This window comes from Paramormyrops kingsleyae, chromosome 1, assembly GCF_048594095.1.
Source record: "Paramormyrops kingsleyae isolate MSU_618 chromosome 1, PKINGS_0.4, whole genome shotgun sequence".
In the NCBI taxonomy this organism is placed as follows: domain Eukaryota; kingdom Metazoa; phylum Chordata; class Actinopteri; order Osteoglossiformes; family Mormyridae; genus Paramormyrops; species Paramormyrops kingsleyae.
In genome coordinates, this window is record NC_132797.1 from 36,945,514 (window position 1) to 36,973,448 (window position 27,935).

Genomic DNA, 27,935 nt, shown 5'->3' on the forward strand with positions numbered 1-27,935 from the left:
TGGATGGGCTCACGTTGTGCCAAAGTGTCACAGGAACTGATGGAGATGCAAATTTTATATGTTCAGCCGATCAGAATGTACTAATATCAAGGGTTATGAAAAAGGCTTGAAAATATGCAGTGGAGATCAAAATTAGAGAGCAACCGACAATTTCCTAATTTTCAAAATAACTGTTTATACCTATTTGAAGGCAGCTTTTTTTAAAGTATATTCCACAATTTAAATATACAGTATTCTGAAGCACAATATAAAAACACTTAAATTAGAAATTTGAAGAACTCTGATCAAAATTGTAGAACACCAATCTGGCACCTGGTGCTAATTTTCTTAATTATCTGACCTGTTTATCTGGCTGCACTTGTAATTACTTTGCAGGATGGCAAGCTGCTCTTTGGTGACTGGATCCCTGCGACAGCAGGTTGTCTAGATGAAGGCTCAAGGGATAACCCTTTCAACCACTGTTATAGAAGCTGGTCATTCCCAGTATGTGATTTCTAGAATATTGCAGCTTTACAATGGCACTAATTCATTCAATTCCCCCTAAAATGATGGTTGTCCATGTAAGACAGATAATGCGGAGACTCATTATGGAGAATCGGTTCAACACTGCAGCTGGAATTGCTTGCCAGTTCAGCACTGAACAGGGTAAGGATCTGTCTCGCCATGCAGTATCTCGTTGTTTAAGACCATTTGGACTGAAAGCGCACTCTGCAGTGACCAGTGGTGCAGTTAGAGATTTTGGGCTCCCAATCCAGACCAATCTAGTTATGCTCCAAATTTTTTAGGTCCCCTGTCTGTCAGGGGCCACTGGAATCATCTTAATTACAGAGACAGACTAAGAGGTTAGACTAAACTTTGCTGAGGAACATGTTGTGTGGACAGAAAGAAACTGGTCCAGAGTTCACTTTAGTGATGAGAACAAGATTAATTTATTTGGATCTGATGGGAAACATTATTTTCAGTCTCAGTCTGGGGAGAGACTGAACCCAATGTGCGTAAAGAAGTCGGTTTAATTTGGAGGAGGAAATGTCACGGTTTGGGGATGTTTTCTGCAGTTGGAGTTGGCCCTCCTATACAGCCACATGGCAGGGTGACTCCAAATGTTCATCAGAACCAGCAGAAACATGCTTCCTTATCTGCAAGCATCTCCCAATCACCCGCAATTTTCATGCAAGACACTGCCCCCAGTCACAGAGCAAAACAAGTAAAGCAGTTCTGACAACACTAGAGTTAACAGTGCTAACAACACTGGAGTTAATAGTGCTAACAACACTGGAGTTAATAGTGCTAACAACACTGGAGTTAATAGTGCTAACAACACTGGAGTAATGAAATGGCCAACCGAGAGTCCAGATCTAAACCCAGTGGAGAATCTCTAGAAAATCCTTAGTAACAATGTTATGCCTAAGAAACTCACTACTGTTACCAAACTTTGGAAGAGGCTGGAAGAAGAGTGGGCCGATATCAAACCAGAGCAGTGTGAGAAACAAGCAGGCACAGAAAGCATGGGCTACTAATTACAAGTGGTCATATATTGTTCTCTGATTTTGATATCCAGTGTATGTTTATTTAAAAAAATTAGCCAACCCCTCCCTAAAGCCGCAGTTCCACTTCCTGCTTTAAACTGAAAAAATGCTGTTTCACCTTGTGATTCCCGTATTATAAGAATCTGGCACTATAAAACTTAAAATGTGTCTTAAATCACATAATGCAGTTTCAAATTTAGTTCATGTTTTTTAATTTCAGTGATATCATACTGTTCACATCTAATTATGTGACTTTATTTAGTTTGGTATAAAAATTGAGAAATTAGAACTTTCCTTTAATAATGCCTTTAATATCAGGCTCAGTCATTCCCTGGAGTTCTTGGCACAGGATACAGTCACCATCTGGGAGCTGGTTTCCTCCTTCTCTACAGGAGCTCGTCATCCTTACAAGTAAGGGTGTGCAGATCAGAATCAATGTGAATGTTTCATGTTGAGAATTGATTCTAGTGTTAAAATATCAACATTTTTACCTAACAGGAGCAGGAAAAGAGTCCCATAAGGATGGAGAAAAGGGAAGACTTTCAGGGGCATAGCCACTACTGTCAGCACCATTGTCACATTCGTGTCTCATACTGCAACACGGAGCGGCGTAATATCCATCCATCCATCCATCCATCCAGTTTCCAACCCGCTTATCCTACTGGGTCGCGGGGGGTCCAGAGCCTATCCCGGAAGCAACGGGCATGAGGCAGGGAACAACCCTGGACAGGGGTCCAGCCCATCGCAGGCGGCGTAATAAATCACAAATGATCTTGCTTTTGTCTGTGGATGAAGCATGTCCTGTTCCTGTTCCTGTTCCTGGTACTGTATGCTTCTACTGAAGTCAGTAATGGTCTAAAATAAGAGGTGGTGTTGCTGTATGCATTGCTGATAATATATAGAATGGGCCCCTCATGAATAATTAGTCAAATTAAAAAAAAAAAGTTTTAAAAGCATTGTTTTTGTGTACAAATTAATTATGTTCCATTAGTAATTAGTGACACATTAAGTAATCACAGACCTTCAGGCCGCAGGACCCAAAAACTAAAACAGGAGATAATGAAGGTCAAGGAGGTCAGATGTTCTGTCCTGAGGGTGAAGGGGAAGGCAGGCAAACCTGCAGACGCAGGAAGATTGGTGCACATGCTTGCACTGAGAATGGGATTGGGGATCAGGAGTAGTATATGCATGAAACCACACAGGAGGGGTGTCAGGCACATAGGGAAAAGCAGGGCTAATTAATGCTCAATAACTGGACAGAAGTTAACAATTCTTTGCACCAAGGAAACTGCTTAGACTGGTTAAATAGCCTGGTCAATTAACGAAATTGAAACTGAAATCAGACACAGTTATCAATTATCCAGGGAGGGAGATCAGTTGTGGGAGTGTGGCAGCAACAGGGAAGTGGACTCTGACCTCACAATTTGAGTCTTGTTTGCCTTATGTGTAAAGCTGATTATAAAGTCTAAAATAAACACAATTTCATTTCATTGTATGCCTGCATATTAAGTTGATCATTAAGTTTGACTTGACTTGACTTGGAGTGCTGTAAGCTAGTATAGGTTTTCCTGGAACATCTGGATCTTTAAGATACTGACCTGTTTCTTTTTAATTCATACATTTCTTTAACAGTTAAATATTTACACAAAACGTGTTTTTGTAATGCATGATCTCTTGCTTTCAGTTGGTAAAAAAATTGTGTGTAACTGTAATTATCCACTCAAATCTTATCACCCATTAAAACTCACCTAAAATGACTACCACTAACACATATTTCCCTTTTAGAGCATACAGCAAATATGTAAAACACAATTTGTTCAACACAGAAAAGTTGGACGAAAAATGCAGATGTGGCTATTGTGCTGAGGGGGGAGATAGATTTATCTGCTAGAAATGAGTGATCAAGTGACAAAGCTAAAAGCAAGCTATGACTCATTATAGCTTTGCCTCTCAAATAAATTAGGCAAGACTCATTGAACTGAGGCAGAATTGTTGTTTTGTGCTGTTTGATTGGGGTGCAGTATTCAAGGTAATGTTTCTTTGTGCAATCTGGGTTATGTACTAAGCTAGGGTAATATAAAAGGGGATTTCTTTCCAGGTTGAAGCATTTAATGGATAACCATGTCGTATGTGTGCAAACAAAATACTATTTTGTAAACTTGATGCATATTTACCATTAACTGTCAAAGTATGTCAGAAAAAAAGATGGCTATGAAGTACAAACTGTTTTCTACAAGCACTATATGCAAAAATAATTGCCTTCATTCAATACATTCTCTCTAATTTGTATTACTGTGTGCTTTCTAGTATAAGTTGTCATGAGAGACAGTCCTCTCACTAGATAGCTTGTTAGGCTATTAGAAAAGCATCAACATACAGGCCAGCAGAAAGACCCAAGACCAGGGGCAGACTGGCAGGCAGAGGCAGCTGCCCCAGGGCCCAGTCCCACTCACCCAGCAGTGTTGAGGGCCCACCCCCATATTTCACTTACATGAGAACCATTCATGAGGGTTAAGGCACTGGTATTTTTCTTATCATATACATTTGTGGCATGCTACCTTTATAGCTCTTATTTTTATGTATACAATCTCATTATGGTGGGAGTCAACACAATTTCTTTTGGTACAATACTTAAAACCAATTTTGAAATTTAATAGCTTGTGATGTTTTGCAGTTAAATTATGTTGTTGAGGCGTGCGTGTATTTAGCGATAAAAAGCATGTTAGTAGAATTTGCTAATTATTTCAGTGCATGATGGATACAATATTTGGAGGCCACTTAAATTTCATCACCTGCAACTGGCAAAAGCAGGTGAATTTGTAAGTTGGGGGGGGGATATGGTCCATTTCTGCCCCAGGGCCCAGTGTACAGTTGTTCTGCCACTGCCCAAGACATATATAGTGTGACAACAATGACAATATGATGATATTTAATCCTCCATTCAGTCCTCCTTTTACTTTTCAGTCTGGCAAATGAAGAAGAAGCTCTTGTTGAAAAATACCTTTTTTTTAAATGCCAAACTTTCATAAATAAAAGTATTTTTCACAAAAGGTTTTCATTCATCCAAACAATTTGGAATCCCTAATGTCCGATGACCTTTTATAGAACTAGTACAAGGAGACAAGCACTGTAGAAATTTTTTAAAAATTCAGATGTGAGGATTGTTTTACACACAATGGACAGGTGAATACGTAGCTATACAATAGTGGCCGGGACAAGTTATGAAGTAGTACTTAATAGCTTGGACTAAAAGTGACTATCAAACACCCTCCCTTAAGCAATTCATGAACCTCATTTATTAATTCCTCTTTTTGCAATGGCATGGTGTAGGAACAATTAACAGACAAACACTATGTGGACAAAAGTATTGGGACACGTGGCCATTACGCCCACAGGAACTTTTATGACATCCTATTCTAATTCTATAGTCAATAATATGGAATTCCCACCTTGGCAGCCACTCTTCTGGGAAGGCCTTCCACAAGATTTTGGAGTGTGTCTGTGGAAATTTTCCCATTCATACAGAGGAGCATTTGTGAGGTCAGACATTGATGCTGGACATGAAAGCCTGGCTCTCAATCTCCGTTTTAGTTCATCCAAAAGGTGCTCAAAGTTCAAGGTGTTTGAGGTGTTCAAGTTCTTCCACGTCTTTATGAACCTTGCTTTGTGCCCTGGGGCACAGTCATGCTGGTACAGAAAAGGGCATTCCCCAAACTGTTCTCACAAAACTGGATGTGTAGAATTGTCCAAAATGTCTTTAAGAGATCTCTTCACTGGAACTAAGGGGCCTAGCCCACCCCCCTGAAAAACAACTGCATACCATTATCCCTCCTCTGCAAAACTTTACAGTTGGCACAATGCAGTCAAGCAGGTAATGTTCTCCTGGCATCTGCAAACTCAGATTTGTCCATCAGACTGCAAAACAGAGAAGCGTTATTTGTCACTCCACAGAACACGTTTCCACTGCTCCAGAGTCCAGTGGCGGCGTGCTTTACACCACTGAATCCAACACTTGGTACAGTACATCCAACAGTGTATCATCACAATGAGCATTTCCATGTGAAGCCAAATAAATAAAACAGTTCAAAAAATGTCTGACAAGGTATTGTGCAAAACAAAACCTTTAGTTGATCAAAAGTTCTTCAGTGAAGCAAAATATTTTTTGCTTCACCTCACCTTCTGTTTGGTAGGTGTTTCAATAGTTATAGAATATGACACATTTTTAAATGCTCCTAGTGAAACAGACATTCTCCGTAGTAGAGGATGAGGGATTTTCATTGGTTTAATCTGGCATGCAGATTAATTTTTTTATTTTCCAGAAAATTAAACTGTAAGGTTGCCAACTTTGGTGAACTGGCTGGAGTGAGATTTTCAATTCAAGAGATGGTTCCACACATATTTACAAGTATGTAACGGTTTTATTACCTTTTAAATAGGCTGTAAGGTTTGCAAACTGCCCTAGTGCTTTTGATGTAGCTACTTTCAGGTTTGTAAAGGAATAATATAGATTTGACGTAAGATTTCTTGTGTGAGTGTCATGCCAGATACATGACAGTTGGCAACTCTGTGTATTATCTTGCTGCTAATCTGCACAGGCAAGCTTAGCAAGTTAGGTGAGTAGCATGAGTTACCATGATGATGTATCCCGATAAGCAGTAAACCAGCATTGTGATATCAGCAAGCTAGAGTTACCTCTACTTCGGCTAAACAAGAAATCCAGTCTTGTGATACAGCCCCCTTCCTCCATGTTTATGTTCTCTGTTTTGCTTAGATATTCGAATCATCATAGCCTAGCAGAAATCTAAGGCATCCTTCCTCTGCAACTTCCTATGAACCTGGGGGTATTCCATGAAAGTAGCTAAAGAAAGCCAGACTTTCCCAAAAAAGTCAGACTCAAACTAGCACCATCTCTAAACTTAGCCTCATGTCGTTCCGCTAACACAGTTCAGCTTTAATTAATCAAGGCACATACAAGACAGACATGCATAGTCTCAGTTACTGCACAAACCCAAGATTTTAAAGAGGCTCAAATGAATAGATGAACGACAGATTGATCAAATGAGTCGGAAAGTGGGACTGCTCATTCATTTCTATGGGAAAAATGCTAACGCTACTATGAAAACCTTAACCCCTACCTGGCCCTAACCATAACCATAAGTAACCAAGCAAAATACAAGAGTTTTTGCATTTTTAGTTTTTTGATTGCAGTCACAGATTCTTATTAAATTGAGTTTTCTTTTATGAGGCCCAGGAAACTGGACCCCATAAGGGATAAAAACGGATATTCATCACATTGTTGGGACACCACCACTGAACTCTAGAGCAATGGAGATGTGTTCTCTGGAGAGATGAATCATGCTTCTCTGTCTGGCAATCCGATGGACAAGTCTGAATTTGGTGGTTGCCAGGAGAACGGTACTTGCCTGACTATATTGTGCCAAGTGTAACATTTGGTGGAGGGGGGGTTGTGGTGTGGGGTTGTTTTTCAGGGGTTGGGCTTGGCCCCTTAGTTCCAGTGAAAGGAACTCTTAATGCTGCAGCATTCAAAGCCATCCATCCATCCATTTTCCAAACCGCTTATCCTTCTGGGTCGCAGGGGGTCCGTAGCTATTTCATGCTCTTAACTTTGTGGGAACAGTTTGGGGATGGCCTCTTCCTGATCCAACATGACTGCGCACCAGTGCACAAAGCAAGGTCCATAAGGACATGGACGAGCAAGTCTGGTGTGGAGGAACTTGACTGGCCTGCACAGAGCCCTGACCTCAACCTGACAGAACACGTTTGGGATGAATTAGAGCAGAGACTGTGAGCCAGGCCTTCTCGTCCAACATCAGTGCCTGACCTCACAAATGCTGCCCCAGATGAATGGTCAAAAATTCCCAAAAACACACTCCTAAACCTTGTGGACAGCCTTCCCAGAAGAGTTGAAGCTGTTATAGCTGCAAAGGGTGGGCCAGCTCCATATTAAAGCCTATGTACTAAGAATGGGATGCCATTAAAGTTCATGTGTGTAAAGGCAGGTTCCCCGATACTTTTGAGAATATAGTGTATGTTACTGCTCCATGGGCGTCGCCACCATTAAATCTGAGGGGGACGTGTGTCCCCTCACATTTCATAATTATTCATTTGGACCCCCCCCCACATTTTACATAAAGTATTAGTTTTATGCCAGTGTGTCCCCCCCACACATTAAAAATGCTTCTGAGGCCCCTGCTGCTCTGTTCATTGTCTGCAGTTTATTTTGGAATCACCAGTTTTACGGTTCTGTCTTAAATCAGTTTTCCATTGTTATTCTGTTAGTTTGTTGTCATTTTTTATTTTATTATTATTATTTTTGCTTTTCCTGGTTTTTGTTTTATCTTGATCATACGTTTATGTGTACAGCACTTTGTGTCCCCTTGCCTGTGAAAGACACACAAATAAATTTTACTTACTTAACAAAATTTCATTGTATTGCAGTATAACAACAATAAAGCTCTCTTATCTTATCCTATAAACAAATACTTATTAGTAAATGCAGAATATCGCATGAACATTTAATAAAATTAGACATTTTGCTAAATGTGAAGATATTTAACAGAATTGATAAATTAAATTGCAAACGTTATGTATTAAATTTATAAAAATACAGTGGCATAATTTTAAGTAGTCCTACTCTGCACGTACATACACACATATACACACGCAAACACATATTAAAGATTGAGTGGCTTCATAAATTTAAATTCAACACAACCACTTCCAACTTTTGACTTCGGAATATTTCTGCGGTAGAAGGGTACAATTTGCACATTAAATAATACTAATATATCGTAAAAACGTAACATTGCGCAATAATGAAGAAATTACTCATTTTGGAACTAAAAATAATAAATAGTAGACGTATATTTAGTTATATTGTAGCCTATAGTAGTTATATATAGTAGACGTATATTGTCAATTTATATCTACAATGCACTCTATGAAGAATGTATTCTTCACTGTTGGTTTTCCCGAATAGGCTACTTCGGTTTCTTTAGGATGTCTGGTTGAATTTTTATGAAGATGAACTTGTTATTACATGGTGTTCATCTCATCTCTCCACTCTCGGATTGATGTGTTAACAGTTAGTTGAAAATTCTTCGAAAACGATGGTATGCGGATCGAAAGTTGACAATACAGTGTCGCTATGGTGCAAAGTTTCACTATAGTGGACTGCATGGCATCTGATTATGTAAGGTACCAGCCAGAACTAACATCACAGCAGAGATGTCGACTCACTACAAAATCTTCTTGTCTTACAAATCTACAGAAATTGAACTGAACTTCAGTTGCATCAAACAATGGAATTGATGTTTTAAAATTTAAGTAACGCGGATTATTTATGTGTATTTTATACTGTATTGCATTAGCCTATAATGTTATCTTTAATACCCGTTTTCAACAGTCAGAACTATTAACAGGTAAGAAAATAATGTGATGTAATATTTTAGGTTATATATGTAAGCAAATTTTGATCCCTCCTCCAGCCACATCCGCCCTCACTGGATTTGTTTAATATCCTGCTGCAAAACCTTGTTCTTTGCTACAGAGTCTGCTGGAGCTGTTAACCTTCCGTTATTCTAGGACCAGCATTTCTTATTGATGTTATACTGCCGGTTATGTAGCATTACGGGCTATTCGTTATACTGCAACTTAAAATAGTCCATTATGTGATTTGGAATCTTAGGTTGTTTAATACATTAGTACAATTTATGAACTTTAAACGGGAATTCTGATCTTTATGTTGTCTGGTAACTAATATTAAACACGACAGAGTCTTCGTTTAACTTGCATGATAAACTGGGGGAAGAGCTTTCACGTACTGGTTTTACTTACTATGCCTTACTGGTGCTGATGAGCATTGAATTACACCCACTGCGAACCCGTCGGATTAGAGGTGGCAGCTGGGCTTCGCTCGCTTTCTTCTTTAATGATCGTCTATAGTGAAACATTTTCCAGGAGAAGCTTATTAGACCATGGCGACTGATTGCACGTCAGTGAGATTAAGGCATGTGTTCGTTTGGTGTGCAATAGGTAAGTGTATTCTTCAAAATCGACTTCTGCAACTTTGGTTTTGTTGAAATTGTCTATTATCAGTTGGGATGCTGTCTTAGTATAGACGAATAACACGAACGAAAAACTAAAACATGATGAATTAAACATAAGGATAAACTGGGTTCTCGGTAGTTGACATTGCTGTTTGACAGATTCATGATTACTTAAATACAGTTTACGGAAATTGGTAGCCGGGTTAAACGGTATTTACTTTACTCTAACGTGCATCCCAAGCCCGAAGTTTATTAGATGTGCTTAAAGCATCCCAGATAACTAGTACCCGTTGTAATGAATGTTGCTCTTGTTTGTTTAGAATAAATGTGAAGAAAAAGTACTAGAGAAGGCAAGCGAAAGGCACTGACTGTTTCACGTGGGGCAATGCAGGAATGCGTCGGCTACAAAGAATGTTACTATATTCGTCACCATTTTTACCATACTACTACTAATAATATAGCATTGTTTAATATAATTTATAATGGAATACAGCCCTGATATATATATAATGAATTTATATATTCCTGAAAATAATAGTAGCTACAATTTTTCATTGTATTATACATCTACCCATCTTCTACTAAATTTTGCACTATAGTTACTGCAGGTCACAAAAACATGAATAAACAGTAGAACTGATAAACAATCAATATAATTGGTGAAATAAGTATAGTCTGTCAGTATGACAGTACTGTAGCTGTGCGACATGATAGCATCTGGTTATATACAACATGTTGTTAAAGGGGTTGTGCTGGACTGCATTCTAGTATTATATATCTGTGTTATACATGCAAGTGCATAAAACTGGGAGATTGATTAGAAAAACATGACATTGTAAATGATGCTTCTGGAAGCCATAACTGTGATTGGAGGAGACACCATATGTTTACACATTTAATTTTATTTCAAATAAATAACAGCAAGTCAGGAATAACTGTATTTTGCCATGACACTACAAAACATCCAAAAATATCCGGTTGATTTTCACGTTAATGTTATTGAATTAATGTTGTAACATTGCAGCTCTGAAACATTTTAATAATTATTTTGAAAAGGCCACATGAATCATCTGCAGTCACTTATTGTGAAATCATCTGAACGCACACAAACACTTGACAATGATGGTTTAAAAGAGGTTCACAAAGTTAAATTAAACACAGCATGATAAAATTCTCACAGCTACCTTGCAATAATACCAGTCATTTACAAATAGGTTTTGTGAAATTTCATGAAACACTGGAAAAGGTGTTGAAATATTTGCACATCTCTGGTAAAAACACACTTTGCCTCAGTGATGGAGAAAAAGGCAATTAGATATAAAACATAAGGCTTGAAATTTAAGCTTCAAACATGCTTTGGTGTAGCGTTGGAACGCTATAGGTGGATGCATCACTGGCAGCTTGAGATCCAGCTATAAAATGTTAACAGTAATTTAAAGTTTTAAATAATGAATGAATTTTTAATGTACTTTACCGACTATGTGCAATGGAGTATTTTTCACAGATATTTTACCTATGTTTTGGAATTTTCATTTGGCTTTTCTGTAAAACACCTTTTTAGTATTACAACTTCATCCCAAACTAAAGTTTAAAGGTATATTCAGGTTATGGATGTTCTCCATTCTGACTTGATAGTTTTTTTAATTCTTTAGAAAGAGCTCATAAAGCCTGTCTTTGTGAAAACTGCAATTGCTGGCATACAAAAATAACTGATTACGGGATCTGAAGGTAAATATCTGTGTACACAACAAAGTCATTTTTGCTTACTTAATTTATTTGATACTGACCTACAATGGTGCCTCACAAGCATATGTACAGTAGGAATGCATGTTGGATGCATCTCTGCTGACTAAATTAGAAAAAAACTCAGGGTCCTGCCTTTATCAATTACTTATCATGCAGATCTTGTGCTTGCTGAGGACAAGTTTGCCATGCAGAATACATTTTACTAAAAGAAAACTAAGGAAAGATTAACATGTTCCACTTTTCATCCTAGCAGGCTAGCGATGGACTGTGTTTTGATCTCGGAGCACTGAAAGTTTAGCAGTAAACAGTGCACCAGTGAATAGACTCATGCTGGTGTGATTCTGTAAGGAGGTTCTTAAGGTTGCCTGGGTGGACCCAGCAAGCTGTATTCTTCTCTCTTACATCCAAAGCCCACAAATACTGGCCTGCTCAAGATGCAAAAAAATATAATTGTGTTCCAGACCCAACTGTCCTCTCAAACATTCAATTAATTTCTTTAAACTACTTATATTATAAACAAATTTTTCAATATGTCACATCAAATTTTCTTGTGTTAGAATAGTGGAGAAAATTATCCAGCACAATAAAATCAGTGGTTTGATTAAAGTAATCCAAAAACATGAGAAATCATCTTTTCAAAAATGATCTTTTTGTGTTTCACTCATCCAATTGACTGTTATGGCTGAACAAATTCTTATTGACATATACATTCTATATTTGTGTTGGTATTACAGTAATACTAGAAACACTAATAATAAAATGTGTAACATGGGATAAATATATAAAAAAGATTTTAAAATTCAGTTTATTTTTATTTATTTTTGCTTTTGTTGTTCAGTTAAGTACTCAAAGAAGAACTGAAAATGCACACGATTCCAATGTGGCACCTTCACAATCATTCCTCCTAATTGGAATTTGGCACATAGCTAAAGTACTGATTTTCAGAAAAGAAATATCGCAGATTGAATGCTGGGATTCTGAAGTATTTTTGCTCAAATTAGTTTCACAGTAGATTGAGCAGATGGCCACCCTTGTTTGAGGCCATGCATAAAAACCAAGAGTGAACATAGGTTATGTCATACTTATTCCCTGAAAAGTACTGGGGCCTTTAGTGGGTTGTTGATGTTGTGCCTTTATCATCACCAAAGTGTGAGAATTTAAAGTGAGTGGAAACACATGCCAGATGTGATGAATATCATACATTTTTATTTTGGAATGAGTTTTGGATTTGAGATTACCCTTACTCTTAATGTATTACTTTACAATGACAGTGTTATGCCTTTCTCAATGCAATGTTTAAAATAAAGCACGGAAGAGAGGAAATCCATATGAAATGATTGGTTTATATAAAATCTCCATTGTTAGTATCAAGCCAGCCTGATAAAAAATGACACTTCATTGAATTATATTTGTAGAGTTCAATTGCGGTGTGGAATTATGAATTGTTGCGTGTTCTGCATGTCATCAGTGGTGCGTAAGTAAGTGCTGAGATAAAGGTGAGGTCAGTAGGGAGCTGGAGGGACAGACAGAATAAGATAATTGCGACAAGCACTTCAGGTTTAACCAAGCCAGTGTTGTTAACAGTGGTAATTCAAAGAGCCCAAAAGTGTTGAACCCGAATGTATTAACATATTTCATTTTATTGACGAGTTTGCCTAAAACCATTTGATTCATGAGATCAATTAGCATGTATGATGCATACCCACAAAGGCCCTTTTAGTTTTTTTACTGGGTTTGGAGAGTGACAGAGACATGAAACTGAAGAGAATCTTTTCTACTGTTCACACGATGTACGTCCTGATTCATTATGTGCATTATTCTTTTCTTTTTTACTGTTTGCTAATTTCCGCTTGCACATGTGTGAGAATCGCCATGTTATGCAAGTATCAAATGCTAGTGGAGTTAGCATTCACTTGCAAAAATTTGCATTACAAATCCATCCTGTTCAGCTGTTCTATAATACTTTTTTAAGTAGGAAGTTTAATTTTCAGGGTATAGCTCAGGTATGGCTTGGTTCTTGGTGGCAGTGGAAAGGCGGCAATATTGCCTGAAAATATCTGGCACCATATTGTTTTTTCCATCCATCCATAAATCTCGTGATAAAATGTTTAAGATCAACTCTTTCGATTGCACCCCATGCAACGTCGATAAAGTGTGCACTGCTTTGAAGAAATAATTCTGGATCTGTTTAAAAGGAAAGGGGTCGGTGATATTTCCAGTAGCACTGAAAATATTTTTTGTTACTGCTTAAAACCTCCACTGTTGTATGACTTTGCTGCAGGCATTGTGTTTCTGTGTGAATAAAAGTAATCTCTTCAGAGGCACCAGCTTTTTCAAGCAGGAGTGAAAGGTGAAGGAAGATCAGTAGGACTCCCAGGATCAGTACAGCTTATGTCTGCCCACACCTACTCAACCCTCTTCATATGGTTCCAGCTGGTCTGAAGAACTACCCATGAGTCTTGAATTGACATCTTTCATCGTCAATTAATTATATCATCATTGTTTAGGTCTATAAATACCAGTTTATTATTTTGGGAATGCCATTGTACATACAATTGTACAGCAAATAGCACATTACAGACATGGATTCTGTGAAGAAGTCAGCTAGGCTGAGCTTCCAATGAATGTCCAGTTACCAGTGCAGGTAGTTGTAGGAGCATTTATGGGAGGCCCATCCCTGGGAAGCCTGTAGGAAATGTCAGACAGCACGCCACTCATCAGAAGGCACTGCCATACAGCTCGGCACTCATCAGAAGGCACTGCCATACAGCACGCCACTCATCAGAAGGCACTGCCATACAGCACGCCACTCATCAGAAGGTACTGCCATACAGCACGCCACTCATCAGAAGGCACTGCCATACAGCACGCTACTCATCAGAAGGCACTGCCATACAGCACACCGCTTATCAGAAGGCACTGCCATACAGCACGCCACTCATCAGAAGGCACTGCCATACAGCACACCGCTTATCAGAAGGCACTGCCATACAGCACACCGCTCATCAGAAGGCACTGCCATACAGCACGCCACTTATCAGAAGGCACTGCCAAACAGCTCGGCACTTATCAGAAGGCACTGCCATACAGCACGCCACTCATCAGAAGGCACTGCCATACAGCACGCCACTCATCAGAAGGCACTGCCATACAGCACGCCACTCATCAGAAGGCACTGCCATACAGCACGCCACTCATCAGAAGGCACTGCCATACAGCACGCCACTCATCAGAAGGCACTGCCATACAGCACGCCACTCATCAGAAGGCACTGCCATACAGCACGCCACTCATCAGAAGGCACTGCCATACAGCACGCCACTCATCAGAAGGCACTGCCATACAGCACGCCACTCATCAGAAGGCACTGCCATACAGCACGCCACTCATCAGAAGGCACTGCCATACAGCACGCCACTCATCAGAAGGCACTGCCATACAGCACGCCACTCATCAGAAGGCACTGCCATACAGCACGCCACTCATCAGAAGGCACTGCCATACAGCACGCCACTCATCAGAAGGCACTGCCATACAGCTCGGCACTCATCAGAAGGCACTGCCATACAGCACGCCACTCATCAGAAGGCACTGCCATACAGCACGCCACTCATCAGAAGGTACTGCCATACAGCACGCCACTCATCAGAAGGCACTGCCATACAGCTCGGCACTCATCAGAAGGCACTGCCATACAGCACGCCACTCATCAGAAGGCACTGCCATACAGCTCGGCACTCATCAGAAGGCACTGCCATACAGCACGCCACTCATCAGAAGGCACTGCCATACAGCACGCCACTCATCAGAAGGCACTGCCATACAGCACGCCACTCATCAGATGGCACTGCCATACAGCACGCCACTCATCAGAAGGCACTGCCATACAGCACGCCACTCATCAGAAGGCACTGCCATACAGCACGCCACTCATCAGAAGGCACTGCCATACAGCACGCCACTCATCAGAAGGCACTGCCATACAGCACGCCACTCATCAGAAGGCACTGCCATACAGCACGCCACTCATCTGAAGGCACTGCCATACAGCACGCCACTCATCAGAAGGCACTGCCATACAGCTCGGCACTCATCAGAAGGCACTGCCATACAGCACGCCACTCATCAGAAGGCACTGCCATACAGCACGCCACTCATCAGAAGGCACTGCCATACAGCACGCCACTCATCAGAAGGCACTGCCATACAGCACGCCACTCATCAGAAGGCACTGCCATACAGCACGCCACTCATCAGAAGGCACTGCCATTCAGCACGCCACTCATCAGAAGGCACTGCCATACAGCACGCCACTCATCAGAAGGTACTGCCATACAGCACGCCACTCATCAGAAGGCACTGCCAAACAGCTCGGCACTCATCAGAAGGCACTGCCATACAGCACGCCACTCATCAGATGGCACTGCCATACAGCACGCCACTCATCAGAAGGCACTGCCATACAGCACGCCACTCATCAGAAGGCACTGCCATACAGCACGCCACTCATCAGAAGGCACTGCCATACAGCACGCCACTCATCAGAAGGCACTGCCATACAGCACGCCACTCATCAGAAGGCACTGCCATTCAGCACGCCACTCATCAGAAGGCACTGCCATACAGCACGCCACTCATCAGAAGGTACTGCCATACAGCACGCCACTCATCAGAAGGTACTGCCATACAGCTCGGCACTCATCAGAAGGCACTGCCATACAACACGCCACTCATCAGATGGCACTGCCATACAGCACGCCACTCATCAGAAGGCACTGCCATACAGCACGCCACTCATCAGAAGGCACTGCCATACAGCACGCCACTCATCAGAAGGCACTGCCATACAGCACGCCACTCATCAGAAGGCACTGCCATACAGCACGCCACTCATCAGAAGGCACTGCCATACAGCACGCCACTCATCAGATGGCACTGCCATACAGCACGCCACTCATCAGATGGCACTGCCATACAGCACGCCACTCATCAGAAGGCACTGCCATACAGCACGCCACTCATCAGAAGGCACTGCCATACAGCACGCCACTCATCAGATGGCACTGCCATTCAGCACGCCACTCATCAGATGGCACTGCCATACAGCACGCCACTCATCAGATGGCACTGCCATACAGCACGCCACTCATCAGATGGCACTGCCATTCAGCACGCCACTCATCAGATGGCACTGCCATACAGCACGCCACTCATCAGAAGGCACTGCCATACAGCACGCCACTCATCAGAAGGCACTGCCATACAGCACGCCACTCATCAGATGGCACTGCCATACAGCACGCCACTTATCAGAAGGCACTGCCATACAGCACGCCACTCATCAGAAGGCACTGCCATACAGCACGCCACTCATCAGATGGCACTGCCATTCAGCACGCCACTCATCAGATGGCACTGCCATACAGCACGCCACTCATCAGAAGGCACTGCCATACAGCACGCCACTTATCAGAAGGCACTGCCATACAGCACGCCACTCATCAGAAGGCACTGCCATACAGCACGCCACTCATCAGAAGGCACTGCCATACAGCACGCCACTCATCAGAAGGCACTGCCATACAGCACGGCACTTATCAGAAGGCACTGCCATACAGCACGCCACTCATCAGAAGGCACTGCCATACAGCTCGGCACTCATCAGAAGGCACTGCCATACAGCACGCCACTCATCAGATGGCACTGCCATACAGCACGCCACTCATCAGAAGGCACTGCCATACAGCACGCCACTCATCAGAAGGCACTGCCATACAGCACGCCACTCATCAGAAGGCACTGCCATACAGCACGCCACTCATCAGAAGGCACTGCCATACAGCACGCCACTCATCAGAAGGCACTGCCATACAGCACGCCACTCATCAGATGGCACTGCCATACAGCACGCCACTCATCAGAAGGCACTGCCATACAGCACGCCACTCATCAGAAGGCACTGCCATACAGCACGCCACTTATCAGAAGGCACTGCCATTCAGCACGCCACTCATCAGAAGGCACTGCCATACAGCACGCCACTCATCAGAAGGCACTGCCATACAGCACGCCACTCATCAGATGGCACTGCCATTCAGCACGCCACTCATCAGATGGCACTGCCATACAGCACGCCACTCATCAGATGGCACTGCCATACAGCACGCCACTCATCAGATGGCACTGCCATTCAGCACGCCACTCATCAGATGGCACTGCCATACAGCACGCCACTCATCAGAAGGCACTGCCATACAGCACGCCACTCATCAGAAGGCACTGCCATACAGCACGCCACTCATCAGATGGCACTGCCATACAGCACGCCACTCATCAGAAGGCACTGCCATACAGCACGCCACTCATCAGAAGGCACTGCCATACAGCACGCCACTCATCAGATGGCACTGCCATTCAGCACGCCACTCATCAGATGGCACTGCCATACAGCACGCCACTCATCAGAAGGCACTGCCATACAGCACGCCACTCATCAGAAGGCACTGCCATACAGCACGCCACTCATCAGATGGCACTGCCATACAGCACGCCACTCATCAGAAGGCACTGCCATACAGCACGCCACTCATCAGAAGGCACTGCCATACAGCACGCCACTCATCAGATGGCACTGCCATACAGCACGCCACTTATCAGAAGGCACTGCCATACAGCACGCCACTCATCAGAAGGCACTGCCATACAGCACGCCACTCATCAGATGGCACTGCCATTCAGCACGCCACTCATCAGATGGCACTGCCATACAGCACGCCACTCATCAGAAGGCACTGCCATACAGCACGCCACTTATCAGAAGGCACTGCCATACAGCACGCCACTCATCAGAAGGCACTGCCATACAGCACGCCACTTATCAGAAGGCACTGCCATACAGCACGCCACTCATCAGAAGGCACTGCCATACAGCACGGCACTCATCAGAAGGCACTGCCATACAGCACGCCACTCATCAGAAGGCACTGCCATACAGCACGCCACTTATCAGAAGGCACTGCCATACAGCACACCGCTTATCAGAAGGCACTGCCATACAGCACGCCACTTATCAGAAGGCACTGCCATTCAACAGCAGCTCAGCCAGACTTTTGGCAGTTTTAGATTTTGATCACCTCAGATCTTTGTGGGGACCCGAAAAACGTCCTCACAACATCAAAATAACAGGTTTTTGTCACATTGTGGGGGACATTTAGTCCCCAAAACGTAATATAAACACTATCCATACATATACACATGCGCACACACACAGACCTGTATTCATAGCTTTGTGGGGACCACCCATTCATTTCTAAGGGCAACACCCTCATCCCCACAATGACAACCCCAACCCAGCCCTAACCTTAACCATAAGTAACCAAACAAAACAGAAGACTTTTTGCATTTTTAGTTTTTTGATTGTAGTCAGTTTTTTTTTTTTTTTATAAAATTGAGTTGTAAATGGTCCCCACAACATCAAAATAACAGGTTTTTATCACATTTGGTCGCTACAATGTAATGTATCCTCCACAGGATTCAAACCCCCAACCCAGAACCTGACGGGTCACAGAGCTACACACTGAGCCACTGTAACACCCGTTCATGGAGTTAGTGCCCAAACAGATTTGCCTATATATAAAGGCAAGGCCTTGCGAAGCATTAAAAAAACACAGTAACATATTCCTTTCAGAGTTTGATTTAAGGTTCAGGCATTTATTTATGTCTTTGTTTTTGGAAAAGGCCTTTGCCCACCTTTCTATTCTACAGTAGTAATAACAATCTGGAGTCATACTTCTGGAAATCTGGGGTTTATCCATCCATCCTCCACATCTGCTTGTCCTGCACAGGGTGCTGGGTGTCTCTAGCCTATCCCCGGGGCAATGGGTGCGAGGCAGGGAATAACCCAGGACAGAGTCCCGAGCCATTGCAGGGGATTCACACTTTGGCAACTTGGTACATTTTTGGGCTTTGTGGAAGAGACCCCAATGACCATGATCTGAGGGCAAGCGGCACTGGTGATATTGATATGAGTATTTCTTCAGTGTTAGTATCTATTTCAACGAAACACAGATAATATTACTTGTGATAAATCTAATCCACTAGTTCCCTGAAAACAAGCCTGTGTACAAGTTGCATATGGTTGAAAGCACTCGTCTGAATGCATTCCCTTCCTCTTATTGTGTGCAGCGTCTCACTTCATCTTGGTGACAGCCTGTAACAGTGCTTACCAAGATGCCATTGACGAATTCTGCCTGACTAAGTTCAAGCTGGACATGGAGGCCCTGGACTCTCACTACTGGTGCAGCTGGGACAACACTATACAGTAAGTGTGGAGTGGCTCAAATGCAGTTCTGGCTGATTTATTTCCATATTTATTTTGTCATATTCCAATTACATGTATATCATTAATGTATGTGGAGTGTGTTTTGAGCTGATTTTCTTTCGAAAAAAGATGTAACAAAGGCCAAGAAAGGGTTGGGTTTTTAAGCAAATCCTATTTCCCAGCTTGTGCCTGGTTGTACTATTAGCCAGTAAATAATAAGAATGGCATTGACACGGAGATTTTATTAGCAGAACAATTTTTTGCTTATTTGAGTTTAATTCCAATATGATATAATTGATATAATAATTATACCCGTACACTGATGAAAGAAGTATACAACACATATATGTAAATATGACAACTTAACAAATCCATATATAAAGAGTGTAATCTTAGGCCTTGTCTTTTTCTGTATAATAACCTGTTGGATCATACGTTAGTATCAATAAACTGCTTTCCATTTAGTTTTTGTTAAACTTCCCCTGCATATATCACTTGCACTAGCAGGGAAAACATGAATCCTGCTTATGAAGTCTGGGAAGTTGCATAACTTTGTGAAATTTAGAAAAAAAAATCACTAAGCTCATTTAAACAGAAACAAGAGATATACTGTATTTGCATTACAGGGGACATTTCAGAGCCCTGTTTTAATGTTTGCTTTGATGCTTATTGCACCTTTCTGTGTTTTCATAAACCTTACAAAAGGCTTTTCTTGTGTTAGTATAGCAGGGAGCAGTTTATTTTGAAGTTGAGTTCTTACAGACTGTCTTTATTCTCTGATTAAGAGTGCATCATGTCACAATGCCAGCTGGACTGCATTGTATCTTACAGTGTACCCTGTAAAACAGTGAAATCAGCCTTTCAGCAGTCAGATTGACATAAGAGAATGGATCAGGGTTCCACAATAATTTTCCTGGAGGGCAAACTTCTGTCAACAACACAAAGCAAAGAGCCACTGCCCTCGATAGTCACATAGATACACAGATACATAGTCGATAGATACACAGTCACATGGAACTATATTGCAAATCCTCAGAGCAGATGATCCAGAATTAGGAAAAGGTTGCAGCAAACCAGATTGTATGGAGGTATATCATGTTCAGACTCTGAATACAAAATCATGAACCTGGATTATAAATCCACTAATGCCACAGGTAAGAATCATAGAAAATGCAGCACTGCAGACTCTGATGTTTGAGATTAATATTATACTTTATATCATTTTAAGTCACTGTTTGACATTACTTAAAATATTTTATATATAAATTTCTTTATAGCCATAACCTATTACACATTAATTATCTCTTGTGTGCTGAGTGGAATTTGCATATCAGTCATCAAAGCATATGGGGAGTTATAAGAACTCATCTCCAAGTGTTATATGCCCTTTATATCACTTTAGCCTAGGGGATGCAAAATGGAGATTACCATTATACTCTTTGGATATTGTAGATGAAAGGACATTTGGAGGTTATTCTGAGTTATATTAAAATAAAAATCTTTGAGGCAAAAGCTGGGTCGAAATCTCACATTGGGGATCTCCATCCAGCCAATTTTAGGAAGGCCATTTATCTCTCCCATAAAGATCCAAATGCATCAAAATGAGAACTAATTTGTGAGTGAAGGGCCACCGATAGTGGACAGCCTAGTTTTCAGCAAAAGCATACTGGTAGCTTGTGTTTAAAGATAACAAATAGCAGCTCATATTTCCTATAAACAGACATTTATGTAATTGCATAATCGGGGGTGGCACAATGGTGCCGTGGTTTGCACAGTGACCGCACACCTCTGGAGACGAGGGTTCAAGACTTTTTTCCTGCTCTGTGTGTGTGTGTGTGTGTATGTACTGCAAAGGGTCAGCACCTTGTCCTGGGTTATTCCCTGCCTTAGACTCATTGCCTCTGGGCTTGGCTCAAACAAGCAATGTCATTCAATAAATGGATTGTACCATTCTGTCATTGCCCCATAAACAAAGATGCAACAGAGTAACTTGTTCTTCCACATTAGACAGCCAAACTTGCAGCAGTCTGGCGGATTCCTTCTGCTGCTAGCACTCCGTCCGATAGTGAGCACCACCTGGCACAAGGCTTGCTTATCTTGCCATGAATTCTTGGCACAAAAAGCTCGGTATTTCACCCCAAAGGATACTCTTGGATCCCTTGAACACGATCATTATCACAGTCTTAAGTTTCATAGATGGAATTCAAGCGTTTTGCTGAAAAGTACCAAACAGTTAGGATTTCAACTTAAAACCAAAAAATGGTTACTGTTCAGGTTATTGTCTTTATTCGTCCATAGTGGATCCCATTCCCAGAATATGTATAGGCTACTCTACTTCTGTGGCTTAACCCTTCAAGACACAAGTTATTTGCTTTTTTTTTTTACAAGCTCTGCATATGTCATGAAGGCATCTTAAACTCCAACTGAAGCTGTTTATGAATGTTACTACTGTAGGTTATGTTTTATAAGATCTGTGAAATACTTCGTTTTCTTTTATTTGTGAGTCTAACCCATCTTAAGTCAAAGCCTGGTTCATTTCTGGATGATACATACCAGTTTAAAAGTAAAAAAAAACATCCATTAAAATAAGCCTCCACATAATTCTAAATAACTTTGACTGTTAAACTGGATGAGTGTGTATTACCTTCCAATTACAACTCATCAGCCCATTAATACCGGTTAGTAATTTCATTGAATGTGCTACCATGCTGGTACAAAATAATCAACAAACAATTCTTGAAAGCAAATATTGTAAAATATATTATATCATGGTAATGTGAAAAAATGTAAGTTTTGAAAAGTACGAATACTTGAGTGTCCCCTGCTGAGAGCCCTGGGTTTCCTGGGATAAGGTCCAAGCTCATCATGACCCTGTATCAGAGAAGTGGTCATGAAAGGTGGATTCATTTGCTATTTCATTGATGGCTATGATGAAATATTGATACAACAAGTAGATGCAAAAAAAGCATAGCTGCAGAACTGTAGTTTCCAGCCTTAAAAGTACAGAATGAAATAAATTTCCTTTTAATTGGAAAGTTTTCATTAAAAAATATTTGAATTATGTATTTTCGTCACCATACAATACAATCTCAGGACTAAGAAAAACAAGAAGAAATAGAGTACTCGTAGGTTCAGATAGATGAAACTGCTTCCTTTACTTTCAAATAGCTGAGTGAGGTTTCATAATTCAATATGAACTATTATGATTCTGTTCCACTACTCATTCAAACCACAGAGAAAATGTAAATATTTATGATTTCAGAATAAATGAACTTCTCCCTGTAAGATCTTTGTCAAGTAGTCAATTTTAAACAATGATTCCAATGGGATGAACCAGGAACCACAGAAGTAGAGATTGAACAGTACCACTAAGACAGTCCTTACTGAAGATGTGCCCATCTTAAGACAATGATGCAAGAAGATATGAAAGTAACTGTCAGCCCATAAGGCATTGATATGGAACATAAGGACTGGGCTAACACTTGATTAGGCCTAATTAGAAAAACACGAATGTCCTTGAGTGGATGAGTCCTCTTAGACACCCGTGATGACAGATATTACAAATAACAACTGAAGTATTCCGTTACACTCTGTAATGTGGATGCTTGTCCCAAAGTACTATTTATTTATATTTGCTTCTTTTACTTGTATAATTTTCAATCATTTATTTTAGTACATTTGTAATTCATTTCTAGTAATTCATTCATTTTTATGTTTAACTTACACAATAAAGAACTGAAAGAACTTACACTACCTTCATAACATTTAGTATTTAGTCTGTTGGTTTTTTTAAATACTGTGCAAAATATCATTTAAAAGGTATCGTACATTTAAAAAGCTATATTTAAAAGGTAGCTTATATTGAAGGACACATAAAATATATTGCACCAATGACCATGTCTTTCCTAGCATTGCATATAAAAACCTGTTACAATACATGCACTAAACTATGTATATATTCCTGTTCCCACCCATCCAGCAAGTTATCAAACATCTACTTTGAGCTCTTATGCCTTCTAAGCATACACAGTGAACGGAGCCCACTACTCTGCCCTGACAGACACATACTCTGTAATAACAGATAAGTAATAATAGCTTTTAATAAAAGCATGATAGTTTCAAAATGCCATAACTAAACACTGGGGCCAAGAATGACTGAAGGTCTTGCTTATCACAACTTGTAATATATACACATCTTTTCTCAAGCAAAGGTTTGGTCTCTCCGTCATATTAAGCAAATTTTCAGTGAAAAATTACCTGCTAGTAGCTGTACTTGCAGACGATACCACACACTCTCTTTACACGATATCAGACAAACAGGCATGGCCGAATAGTGTTTCTACAGAAATATTCATTGTTTGACCTGATTACTATGAATACATGTAACAGAGTCTATTGATTAAAAGAATATTCATCTGAAAAAAGATAGCTTCACTCATATTAACAGAAGTATTTTGTTTGTTGTTTGTTTTGCATTGTACAGTAGGTAGTAAGTGGTACATATATTTTTATAGTATTAAAATACTTATTTGGGTCAGCATACGGAAATATTTTAATATGCATCTGCAAAATAGTACACCCTAGAAAATTTAGGAGGAAAATTCCAAGTGCAAAATTCCAATGTACTGCTTTTCATATTTGTAGCTCACATAAGGTATTGTTCTCAAAGTGCTTGGTTAGACAAACCTATAACTCTGATACCCTAAAACAACTTATAGGGCTTTAGGCCTATATGAAAGTTCTGATCTAGTGGTACCTAGTCCTGCTATTTATTACTGGCAATGTTGTGGTTTTAAATCATCCATAATCTGACCTGTGGAAACAAATTTTCCATTACAATGACAAAAAGAAAAAGTCATTATCTGTTCTAGGGTTTTCAGCAGCTGAAAGTTTATTTTAAAAGCAATGCAGGTAAGTGCTATGTGTACTATTATGTCTTATTATGGGACTTAAACACATACATGCATGAGTATATAAACCTTATAATTGGTCTAAATAGTAATGTTGCAATGTAACAAGGAAATACAAAAATACTTCTGGACCTCTGACCCCCGTAGATCATAATAGATTACTAATCGTTTTCTAAACATTCCTAGATTCACCTACAGCACTTGAGAGTTGTATACATTCATGTGCAGTAAGAAGAAATGAAATTTCCATTTTATAATTGATGTGCACACATTTGCATTAGGTGGTGGTTACTAACTTTTTTGGTCCATATATCCACATATTTCAGTGTTGCACATTCGAAAGTCTTTCAGTTCGTTATCTTGTATGATGGACCTAACAACGTCATCCGTTTATAATTTCTAGTATACATACAGTATCCTTCTTGTTAGCTAATATTTACACCCTTTTTACTGTACATGGTCATCTTATTTCTGCCAGTGTGCTGTAACCTTTTTATCTGATATATTCCCAGCCTCCCTTTGTACACTTGCTGCTCACATGAGTGACACCTACAGTACATTGACTGCCAGAGTCACATTTCTTTCTAGCAAGGCAAGGTAGTTCCATACCTATTGGAGGAGGTTAGGACAGATGATGCCCATGAGATTGGAACTAGAATGGTGGTCAAGGTCTTTTTTCCAGAATGATGAGAGCATTACAAGCACAACATGTGAAATTGCCAGATATTATTAATGAAGATCCTCTGAAATTCACAAAGAAAAGAGCAGAGACCCTGGCACTTAGCCCCAATGGGGCATGCCGTTTTTGTCCAGTTTATCCTATGCACAATGGAGTAAGTAAGTATAGGAAGTATGTAATTGATCCATGCTGCAAGATAGAAAGTAGGAAAGCACTGCACCACCTACACAAACAATTCCATGACCCTTGACTTGATTTGGAAAAATCTGGGGAATTGTGTTTATATACCACAACCCTGGATAAGCAGTTGAATTTATGAGCTGTGTATATATTGTGATGCTTTATTTGATGTCTTCTAAATATTATTGTGAAGTGACATTTAGAACATATTCCTGATTTTCTGATTGTTTTTATTTATTTGATCCTTTCTAGACTAGTCCACTAACTCTAGGTGGAATGTCCTCAAATCTCAACTCACCTATTTGTTTTATCTGCCTACAGGACCTACAGAGAACTGACAAACTGCACCTTCATGATTGCACTGAAGATGAATTGCTTTTGGCCCAATTGGCCGGTGGAGGAATTCTTTGTAGGAATTCACCGGAAATACTTCCAAAACTGCTCCTTGACAGGGCGCCTGCCTGAGGACCCTCCTAAACACATATTGGGCCCGTTTATTGTGGTACCCATCCTAGTTACACTCCTTATGACATCCCTGGTGGTATGGAGGAGCAAGCACAGTGAGGGCATTGTGTAGGTCACCACCGGGGCTATACAAGCAGTGCAGAAGCAATGATGGACACCAAGAAAGCTTAAAGTATGGAACTTGGAATAACAATCCAAATCACAAATGGAGTCAGAATTCACAAAAGGGGATCATTATAACAAAATGACTATTACTGGCTTATTTTCAACCTTTTCAAACACCTCAATAGATGGGGATAATATTATAATATTGTGTAAAAATATAAATGTCTTTCTGATGGGACAACCTGCAAAATGATAAGCAATGTTGTAAGGACAGCCAAGCTTGCTTGGCTAATATTTGGTCTTTGGATGCTGCAATATCTGTAATATTTATGAGCACTGGGTTGTACTCAGTTTATGAAGAATGACATTTATATTATATATATACATTTTTATGTTTGTATATGAGATCTTAGGTGTAAGTCATAGTCTCAAGATACATATCTATACTGTACAAAATAAAAGTATTTCAATTTTTAATAACAGGAGACCAGGACTCAACCACAGGCAATAAGCTTTGGGCGGCATGTATTCCCCTAATTGATTCTAGTCCATTACAATTCTGAGTCGATCTAGCTATGCAGTTTTACCACTGAAATCTTAATATTAATAATAATTAAGGTAAAAATGAATGTGGATTTTACTCAAAGAACAACTTATATAACTTACAATGTGTTTTGTTTCCTACCAACTATCCAAAAAGTATGGGCACGCAATGTTAATGTTAATGTTACAAGAAGGTGGAGTCTTGGAACAACTAATGAGGATTTGCTAGGAAATACTGCATGCTTACTCAGTACATTTAAGTACTGCAAATCATCCACATGTTAAAAATTAATTCAAAAAGGTAAAAATATAATTTTTACTCAGCACCCACCCCCCCAAGCCCATGTCCATGCCTGCTTGCTGGACAGCTAGATGAACATCTCTTTGGTTCCCAAACCTCAGCCATTCCCATTAAATTTCAGGCAGCTCTCTTAATTAATTAACTTAATTAGTTAATTAAGTAACTCAATGAGGTATTGATTGGCTGAACAAAGTAGGGTAGTGGTCAAGTCAAGAAAACACTGGTGTATTGGACAGTTGCTGCAAATACTGGGATGATTTTTGAAGAGGGTTTTGACATGGCAAAGCTGACACACTGACACTTAGACAGACATAATATCATAGTTTTGCACCAAAATAATTTTATTATCATCAAAATATAGTGGTTGGTATTTTCATTTGTCTTGTATATTTAGTAATTTTACTGGAGGAAGATATTGCACTTAAATACGATCTAAGCATGAAAAAGCTTCAAGTATTTCCTAAGATATTAATTACTAGATTGGAGTCAAAAAGCTTCATGATCTGTTCCCACATGCCAGTCTAATTGCTTTATTTCTGTTTCTCATAAGTGCTCAGCTAAGTCTGTCCCAGAAGACCATTGTGGACAATGCCCTTGCTCATTTAGTGACATTACACCGACACACTGCTGCTAATGAAAGAACACAATATAACACGCATCTCTCTAGCTAAGAGGCCTTTGTCAGATTTTCTGTTAAGGGGTTTATGAACGGACAATGGTTTACAAGGACAACGGGCAGGTTCCTAGCTATTTCTTCCATATGATCCAATAGCTGTTGCTGTATCTATTTAGCCGCATCCAAATTCAGTACTCTCATTCCTCGCATGTCCTGATCGTGTGGAGTTTGATATGTCCCTTGATCAACAAGGGAGGCACTTGTGTTTCACTTCTTTAACCAGTCACAATCTTCATCATATGACATCATCACACTAATTAAAACCAGTGTTTTCTGTTATACGGCAAAATGCACAGTTTTCTAAAGTACCTGTTTTATTGTGCATGCCCTTTATTAAGGACATGTAATGGATAAGTAAGGGATAATGTACAGGCAGCCGGTAGTTATCGCAGAAATAAGCCCTGACAGTGTGATC

The 27,935-nt window shown here is 40.4% G+C and overlaps 1 protein-coding gene across 1 annotated transcript; it reads left to right on the plus strand.

The window, feature by feature from the left end:
• The first annotated feature begins 9,088 nt into the window (after positions 1-9,088).
• On the plus strand, positions 9,089-27,906 carry ramp1 (receptor activity modifying protein 1). The gene is made up of 3 exons (XM_023826652.2): positions 9,089-9,581; positions 19,526-19,661; positions 25,752-27,906. The coding sequence occupies exons 1-3, from the start codon at positions 9,524-9,526 to the stop codon at positions 26,005-26,007; spliced, it is 450 nt and encodes a 149-aa protein (XP_023682420.2). The 5' UTR covers positions 9,089-9,523; the 3' UTR covers positions 26,008-27,906.
• Positions 27,907-27,935: the final 29 nt, after the last annotated feature.